Source organism: Henckelia pumila, chromosome 1 (assembly GCF_033568475.1).
Source record: "Henckelia pumila isolate YLH828 chromosome 1, ASM3356847v2, whole genome shotgun sequence".
Taxonomy (NCBI): domain Eukaryota; kingdom Viridiplantae; phylum Streptophyta; class Magnoliopsida; order Lamiales; family Gesneriaceae; genus Henckelia; species Henckelia pumila.
This window is the reverse complement of record NC_133120.1, coordinates 93982688-93991862: the sequence shown is the minus strand read 5'-3', so window position 1 is coordinate 93991862 and position 9175 is coordinate 93982688. Positions and strand designations below refer to the sequence as shown.

Here is a 9175-nt window from a genome sequence, read left to right as displayed (position 1 = left end):
AGAAGAGGCCGAAAAAAAGAGTGAACAAAAAAGTGAGATGGCCTTAGGAAAAAATATTGAGAGAAAAAAAGATGAAAAAAAAATTGAGAGGAAAGAGGCAGATAAAAAAATATTTATGGCCCAAAAGAGTGAGTTGCGAGAGATTTTACATGAGCATACTCCACTTGTGTTGATTTTCTATAAGGAGTTTCTCCTTAACACAAGTGATATAGCCGGAAATCTTCCGAGCAATGTTGTTTCTCTTTTGCAGGAATTTGAAGATTTATTTCCGGAGAATTTGCCTCAAGGATTACCACCTTTGAGAGGGATTGAACATCAAATTGATTTTGTGCCCGGAAGTGCGTTGCCAAACCGTCCAGCGTATAGGAGCAACCCGGAGGAAACAAAAGAGATGCAAAGACAGGTAAGTGAACTTTTATATAAAGGCTTTGTGCGTGAGTCCATGTCACCGTGTGTTGTGCCTGTTTTGTTAGTTCCTAAGAAAGACGGTTCATGGAGAATGTGTGTGGATTGTAGAGCCATTAATAACATTACCATCAAGTATAGGCATCCTATTCCTAGACTAGATGATATGTTGGATGAGTTTCATGGTTCTAGCATCTTTAGTAAAATTAATTTAAAAAGTGGTTACCATCAAATTAGGATGAGAGAAGGTGATGAGTGAAAAACTGCTTTTAAAACCAAATACGGCTTGTATGAGTGGTTGGTTATGCCCTTTGGACTAACTAATGCACCTAGCACTTTTATGAGATTGATGAACCATGTGTTGCGTGCTTATATTGGAAAATTTGTTGTGGTATATTTTGATGATATCTTGGTATATAGCAAAAATTTGGATGAGCATGTCGAACATTTGAGAATTGTGCTAATCATACTAAAAGCTGAACAATTGTATGCTAACTTGAAGAAGTGTGTGTTTTGTACAAAAGAACTTGTGTTTCTTGGTTTTGTTGTGAGTTCCCAAGGTGTCAGAGTTGATGAGGACAAGGTAAGTGCAATTCGAGATTGGCCAACGCCTACTTCTATTGGTCAAGTTCGAAGTTTTCATGGTCTTGCAAGTTTCTATAGGAGATTTGTGAAAGATTTCAGTACTTTGGCGGCACCAGTGACTGCAGTGATCAAGAAGAACGTTCCATTCCATTGGGGCGAGGAGCAAGAGAAGTCTTTTAATATTATCAAGAATAAATTAATTAATGCTCCTTTACTTGTTTTACCTGATTTTACTAACACTTTTGAAATTGAATGTGATGCGTCAGGTGTAGAAATTGGATATGTTTTGATGCAAGGTGGGCGACCGATTGCTTACTTCAGTGAGAAGCTTAGTGGGGCGTCCTTGAATTATCCTACCTACGACAAGGAGTTTTATGCATTGGTCAGGGTACTTGAGACATGGCAACACTATTTGAGGCCAAAGGAATTTGTGATTCATACGGATCATGAATCATTGAAGCATCTCAAAGGACAACACAAGCTAAACAAGAGGCATGCTAAGTGGGTGGCGTTTGTGGAAACTTTTCCCTACGTTATCAAATACAAGCAAGGGAAGAAAAATGTGGTAGCGGATGCTCTATCACGAAGGTATGTACTTTTATCTACTCTAGATTCTAAATTCTTAGGATTTGAGTATGTGAAAGAGTTATATACTAGTGATCTTGATTTTGGTGAGATATATGCGTCATGTTTGCATGGTCCAAAAGATAAATTCTTCACGCATGATGGGTATTTGTTTAAGGAGGATAAGTTATGTATTCCTAAGTCATCTATTCGTGAATTAATTGTTAAGGAATCACATGGGGGTGGTTTAATGGGGCATTTTGGAGTGTCTAAAACTTATGAAACTTTGCATGAACATTTTTATTGGCCACATATGAAGCATGATGTTGAGAAAATTTGCGAAAGATGTGTGACTTGTAGGAAAGCAAAGTCTAGACAACAACCACATGGTTTGTATACTCCACTTCCCGTTCCTAGTGAACCGTGGGTAGATATTTCTATGGATTTTGTTTTAGGACTACCGAGGTCTAAGAAGAGGATGGATTCAATTTTTGTTGTGGTTGATAGATTTTCTAAGATGGCTCATTTTATTGCTTGTCATAAATCTGATGATGCTTCTCATGTTGCTGAATTGTTCTTTAATGAAGTTGTTAGATTGCATGGCATGCCTAGGAGTATTGTGTCTGATAGAGATACTCGTTTCTTGAGCTACTTTTGGAAAACATTATGGTGCAAACTTGGTACTAAACTACTGTTTTCGACTACATGTCATCCTCAAACGGATGGTCAAACTAAATTTGTTAATAGAACGTTAGGAACTTTGTTGCGTGCTATAATTAAAAAGAATTTGAAGAGTTGGGAAGAATGTTTGTCATTTGTTGAGTTTGCATATAATTGTAGTGTGCATTCTACTACAAATTTTTCACCATTTGAAATTGTGTATGGTTTTAATCCTTTAACCCCGTTGGATTTGATGTCTTTGCCTATGAGTGAAAGAGTTAACATGGATGGTAAGAAAAAGGCGGAATTTGTGAGAAATTTGCATGAAAAAATGAAGGCGAACATTGAGAAAAAGAATTTGCAGTATACAAAGCAAGCAAATAAGGGAAAGAAGAGAGTTGTGTTTGAACCAGGAGATTGGGTGTGGTTGCATTTGAGGAAAGAGCGGTTTCCTGAAAAACGGCGCTCAAAGCTTCTACCTAGAGGCGATGGACCGTTTCAAGTATTGGAGCGCATCAACGACAACGCTTACAAATTAGATTTGCCAGATGAGTATAATGTCAGTGCTACTTTTAATGTTTCTGATTTATCTCCATTTGATGTAGGTGATGATCAAGATTTGAGGACAAATCCTTTTCAAGAAGGGAAGGATGATGCGATCATGGATGGCTCGCATGCTGATCAAGTGACTAAAGATCCGTTGGAGATACCATGAGGACCGGTTACGAGAAGCCGAGCTCAGAAGTTTAAGGAAGCACTTCAATCTTTATTGTTGAAGACACAAGAGGGTGTTGGATTTCTTGATATTCAATTTGGAGGATGTTATAATCTTATTGAGGTCAAAAGAGGTCAAGAAAGTGAAGACATTGAAGACCCTGCTCGAAGCCAAGGCGCGCCCGCGCCCCAGACTTGCGCGCCCGCGCCATTATTTTGCGAAGAAGAAGCGTGCCCGCGCCTCATGATCGCACGCCCGCGCTTACGGATGCCAAATTGACAATGTTTTGCGAGCTCTCGGCGCGCCCGCGCTACCTTATCGCGCGCCCGCGCCATTGTCTGTGCAACTTCGGCACGCCCGCGCCTCTCTCTAGCGCGCCCGCGCCATGTCCTTTTACACGCACCAAAGGTGTTTGTGTGTGTGTTCGGGATTTTTAATATTTTGAATTTACTTTGTTTATTTTAGGTCTTTTATTCCTACTAGAAAACTTTAGGAGATATCTTTGATATCTTTTTGATTTATTTTGCGTTATCTTTCAATATTTTGGGTTGTAATATAAATACTACAACATTCATTATTTTAATGATAACTAATATTTTCAGATTATTGATTATTCAATTCAAAATTATCTTTAGAATTTTATCAAAGCTTTTTCTTTACCCAAAATCAAACTTATCAAAGTTTCATAGCTTTGTGGCGTTTGACAATCGATTTTCAATTGGGTTGTCAAAGACAGGTTCCTTTGAAGGTCTAATTGAATTTTTGATTGTTTTCTATCGTGAATTCTCTGTTGCTAGTTACAGGTTCAACTAGAGGTGGAGATTCCAAAATCTGTTACTTGTTTCAAAGTTGGGACAACATTATTGAATTCTTTTATTATCGAATTGAGGTGCGATTCGTTGAAATCGTGTTGCCTTTCATACATAAGATTCATATCAGACAGAGAAAAAGGACTCTTATGGCTTAACCAAGATTCTTACTTGAAGAAGGTAATCTTGAGATATAACATGAATGAAGCAAAGTCAGTTCTAACACCTTTAGGACAACATATAAAGGTGTCAGCAAGGCAGAGTCCAGAAACTGAAGAGGATAAGGAAAGGATGCAAAATATACCATTTGCTAGTGGAGTTGGCAGCCTAATGTATGGTATGGTTTGCTGTAGACCAGACTTAGCTTATTCAATGAGTGTAGTCTCAAGGTACATGGCCAATCCTGGGATTCCTCACTGGGAGGCTCTAAAATGGATCATGAGATATGTAAAAGGCACCACAGAACAAGGACTGAAATTTGAAAAGCAAAGCAAGGAATTGAATCATTTGATTGGCTATGTTGACTCCGATTATGCGGGGAACTTGGATACAAGAAAGTCATTGACTGGTTACATTTTTACTTTATTTGGTACATCTATATCCTGGAAATCAAGTCTTCAATCTGTGGTGGCATTATCAACCACAGAGGCTGAGTACATAGCTGCTACAGAAGCTATTAAGGAAGCTATGTGGTTGAAGGGGTTGATCAGTGAACTTGGAGTTAGACAAGATCAGCTAAGAGTATATTGTGATAATCAGAGTGCGCTTCATCTGTCAAAACATCAAGTATATCATGAGAGAACCAAACATATTGACGTGAAGTTGCATTTCATAAGAGACACAATAGCCAAAGGTGAAGTGGTGCTTGAGAAGATAGCCACTGAAGATAATCCCGCAGATGCAATGACTAAGCCTCTGCCCCTTGCTAAGTTCAGATTTTGTATGGATTTGGTAAGGGCTGGGACAGTCAACTAGTCTGTTCAAGACTAGGTGGAGGACATCAAATCTCAAATGGTCAAGGTGGAGATTGTTAAAGATAATGCCCATTCTCGATTGGATCAGTCTCAACTCCTAATCTTGGACTGAGGCCCATGGATCAATATATTAATCATCGGGCTTATATTGGGCTGGACTTATGGTAGTTAGAGGCCTAACAACCACAACCGTTTGACTGAAAGAGTTGGTTGCAAGAGTTCAAGAATATGAGCGTATCACCGGCTGATGGATGAAGGGATGATTGGAAGATATATATAACGAGAACTGTTTCCAGTCGAGATAGAAAAAAGAGAGATAATCAGAGCAATAATCGTTGAGAGTTACACAAGAGGAAAAACAGAAGAGTTTATTTCAAGATTCGTGAAGTTGAGAGTGTGATTTCTCAATTGTAAAATCTTGAGAGAAAATTCATTGTATTTTGAGTGCTTTTGTAATTCTGAATTGCTGATTATCTTCACGGTAAAGTGGAATAAAGAGATTGATGATTCCTTCCGTGGATGTAGGCTAGATAATAGCTGAACCACGTATTTCTTCTTGTTCTTTGATGTTTGATCTGCTTACTAAATATATTGGTTAATGTCAGTGATCTTGAGTCTGTGTTGCTCATATTATTTGGTGAATGATTCAAGAACAACAGAGAAGAGCTGAGTCTGTGTTTGTGTTAATTTCTGAGAAAATATAACTGGTGTTGTGATTGTCAAACTTAGTTCTTGTCTTACACTTGTTAACCGCCTATATAATTCGGGGTCGAAGGAAACATTGCTTGTTTGGGGTGACAAGGACAAAATTTTCCCGATAAGTTTTGCCCATGAGTTACAAAGGTAAATATTTTTCGCGGTTTTGTGCTTCATTTCAAGTTGATACGACATAATATGTATGTAATTGTTTTGAATGCAGAAACTTGGGTGGGTAATGCAAAGTTGGAAATAATCTCGGATTCAGGGCATGCAGTGAATTTCGATTCTCCTTATACTCTGAATGCTTTGATAAAAGGGTTTGTTTTGCCTTTCTCAAACAATGAAAATATTGTATCATAACTCATTAAAAAATGAAAAATGTGTGTAAAATAGCTTGTTTTCGTACGCATAGTGAGTCGTTCATGCACTTTGTTTACCGCAGTTTAGAGCACATCTCATCGAACTATCAATTGCCTCTCCTGTATATATACTGCTTTACAATTTGGGTCCGCTATAAAATCATAATTGAGTTTTAGTTTGTGTTTTTCTTTTTCTTTTCTTTTTTTTTGTCAATTTTGGCAATATGTTCTGAAATTCTCTTTATTTTTACAAGAAAGTACTCATATGCTGCATTTACTAAGTGAGATGAGATTACATGTGGATAAATCATACTAGAATTATTAAAATAATTTTGAAGGATGTAGAATAATGATGTATAAACAATTGTATAAGGGAAACTATCTGCAATGAAGAATAATGTCTTTAAGCATCCGCTTTTAATTTTAATCTCTTGTTTGTCACGTGCTGTCTTGTTTGATATTCCACAAATATGAAGAAAAGAAGCGCACCCATTAAGCAAACATATAGCACAAGATTTAAATTTTTAACTGAGAAGGTATCTGTTTCAAGGGGCAAGGATAAAGATCAAGGCATTGCCGTTTAGAATACATAAGGCAAGGATAAAGATCAAGGCATTGCCGTTTAGAATACATGATATAGGTACTGCACCGCACCTTGAGGATTGGCCTTGAATCCACTTCAGCGACATAGGAGAATTGGTTCATGTAATAAGGCTCCTGCTTAGATCTCAAAGCAGTGGCGGATACGAAAAAGTTATCTTGGATGTTTAGTTCCAAAAGGAAACGATACTCGTTGGGTCGTCCCTTGGGTCAAAGAACTGCGGTCTTGAGAAAGATTGGAAGCAGGCAAGGCGTTGGGATTAGGATCCATACCTTCTTCCTCTTCTTCTGTTTCTTCAACAGATTGACCACCCTGCATCTTTGGGATAGCAAATTGATAATTTGGGCTGATTAAAGTATCATGTTCTGGAGGGAGAGGGATGCCATACTGCGTGATTGACTTTGGCAACGGAATCTTGTTTCTGCTCCTGGCCAACTCCAGTAGCATCTGCCAACGAGTTTGTAGTCAGAAGGATCATGTTTGAACATTGGTAAATTCACATACCCGCAAATATTTGGCGAACACAGCATTCATAATCAAGTAAGAGGAAGAATTCGAAAAAGTACATATCCATCTGAATTCAGAAAATAATATTTTTCCAGAAGTCAACTAACTAAATCACATTTATGAATAAAGGAGTAAAAAGGATTGGAAGTCCAAGACGAACCAAAAGTATAAACCAAATGTTACTGGAGGTATGGAAGCAAAACATAAATATGTATGGCCATGTGACTTCACCCACGATTTCCAATCAATAGAACAATAAACACACGAGTACAATATAGTTCAGATTACCTGTCTTGGTGGAGGTTGTGAGAAACTAAAATTCACTTTCGACTGAATTGCAAGCTTTACATCATCAGAATCGATTGTAGACTTTCCAGAATGCTCTGAGTATACCTGTGCATCAGTCAGCACATCGACAACATACCGATACCACAGTTCTAAAAACTGATGCACAACTCGGGGCTCATAATCATCAACGTTCATAGACTTTAATAAAGTCTTAACTATCTTTGCATCCCTTGGTATGTCTTCTTCTCTCCCCTCTGCCATTTTTCACACTCAAGCTTCCCACTGACACAAATCAAAACATTACCAAGCATAATCTTTCACAAAATGACACAAAAATTTAATATTTACACAATAAAACGCATAAGTTCAATCCCAATCACTCATAGAAAAGATCAAAGTTCAGTTAAAAGATAACCAATTTTCAATTCTACTTCACACAAACTAACAAGCCCAGGAATTTTTCCTCACAGGGAAGCCTCCAAGGCTTGAAAAAAACTGGAAATCAAGCTCAATAATTCACCAAAAACTGAAGTAAAGTAATGGCGGTCGCACGGCGGCAGCTCAATGAAATCGCCGGAGAAGCTGCACTTTTTAACTCCTAAATTCGAAGCAGCTTCTTAAAAAGCTCACATTCTAACTCAAAAACCGAGAGGAAATCGGAATCGAAAGAAAATCACCTGAGAAGACAACCCGCAACCGAAATCGCGACTAGGGCTGCGGGCTTGGCTTAAAGTGGCGAAATATGCTTCAATGTTGGTATCAAAACGAATCTTGAATCACTAGGAACAAAACCCCATATCAATTCTGGATTCCGGCGGTTGAAGGCGGCGAAGATGGCGGTAGGTTTGGGAGAAGGGGAGAGAAAAATCGAAGAGAGAAGTCGCGCCGAAGAGAGATTTATATTAATAATAATAGTGTCAAAATATATGTGCATTCTCTTATTATTATTATTATTATTATTATTATTATTTTAAATTAAAATCGATTCCATCTTTAGTTTTCATATTTTATCATCAAAATCAAATATATATTTTAATTTTGTCCGAAATTTATTAATTTATATATATTTATAATATAATTATAATTATAATGTATAATTAACTCATTTGATTTAATGATTTTAATCTAATGTTTTAAAATAATATACCTTAGTTCTTATACATATGATATAGCTAAAAATTTATATTATCCGATTGGAGAAAATTTGGATAATACGTGGAGATTTGTTGGCCGGATTAGTATTCGAATAAGTCCAGAGAACAAACTGCGTGAGTTGTTACATGCATCACAAAGTAAAGTGAGTGACGTTGAGGTTGCCCGACGAAGAAATTCCGACATTCAAGTCATTATTTGTTCAATAAAAGTTTTAGAAAACTAGAACATTTGACTGTAGATGACGTACCTTAAAAATAAGAGAACTAGAGCTATTTGTAGATATTTGAAGAGTTTAATGGGCTTGCGCTTCTTATGAACTTTTAAAAATTTATGAGCCTTAATAAAATGTCAAAATAGATAGATAAATAAATAATATGAGACTCAAAATAGAAAGTCAAATGCCCATCAATATATCTATTTTATTTTACATATATAAATATGTGAGTTTATTTGTAAATTTACATGGTTATCCTTTTTCATTACTACCTAATTAATGTTTCTTTTTTTTCTCAATTATTTATTTATGTAACTCTTCAATTAACTAATTTATTTTAAAAATTATATCATGCACTCTTTCAAATAAAAATTTAAAATTTATTTTAAAATTAATGTGTTTTATTGTTTTCTCTTTTACTTATTTGATTTAATTTTTTTTATTCAAGTTTATTCTCAAAAAACTATTTTTATAAATTACAGATTAGATATTTCCTTCCGTATATACTTTTAGAAAATTTCATGGTTAAGTGTCAAAACTTTACAATATTAAGCAGTTTAGAATTATATTAAACGTGAAGAAATATTTGTATGTATTACTATAATTTTTTGGGGAAATTGCATATATCACCCTTGTGAAA

General features: G+C 36.3%; 1 protein-coding gene across 1 annotated transcript; it reads right to left on the bottom strand.

Annotated features, from left to right (window-relative positions):
• Positions 1-6275: 6275 nt before the first annotated feature.
• LOC140875254 (transcription initiation factor TFIID subunit 9) lies at positions 6276-8062 on the bottom strand. The gene is made up of 3 exons (XM_073278907.1): positions 7844-8062; positions 7167-7448; positions 6276-6818 (listed from the first exon to the last, which is right to left on the bottom strand). The coding sequence occupies exons 2-3, from the start codon at positions 7425-7427 to the stop codon at positions 6525-6527; spliced, it is 555 nt and encodes a 184-aa protein (XP_073135008.1). The 5' UTR covers positions 7428-7448; positions 7844-8062; the 3' UTR covers positions 6276-6524.
• Between the last annotated feature and the right edge of the window lie 1113 nt (positions 8063-9175).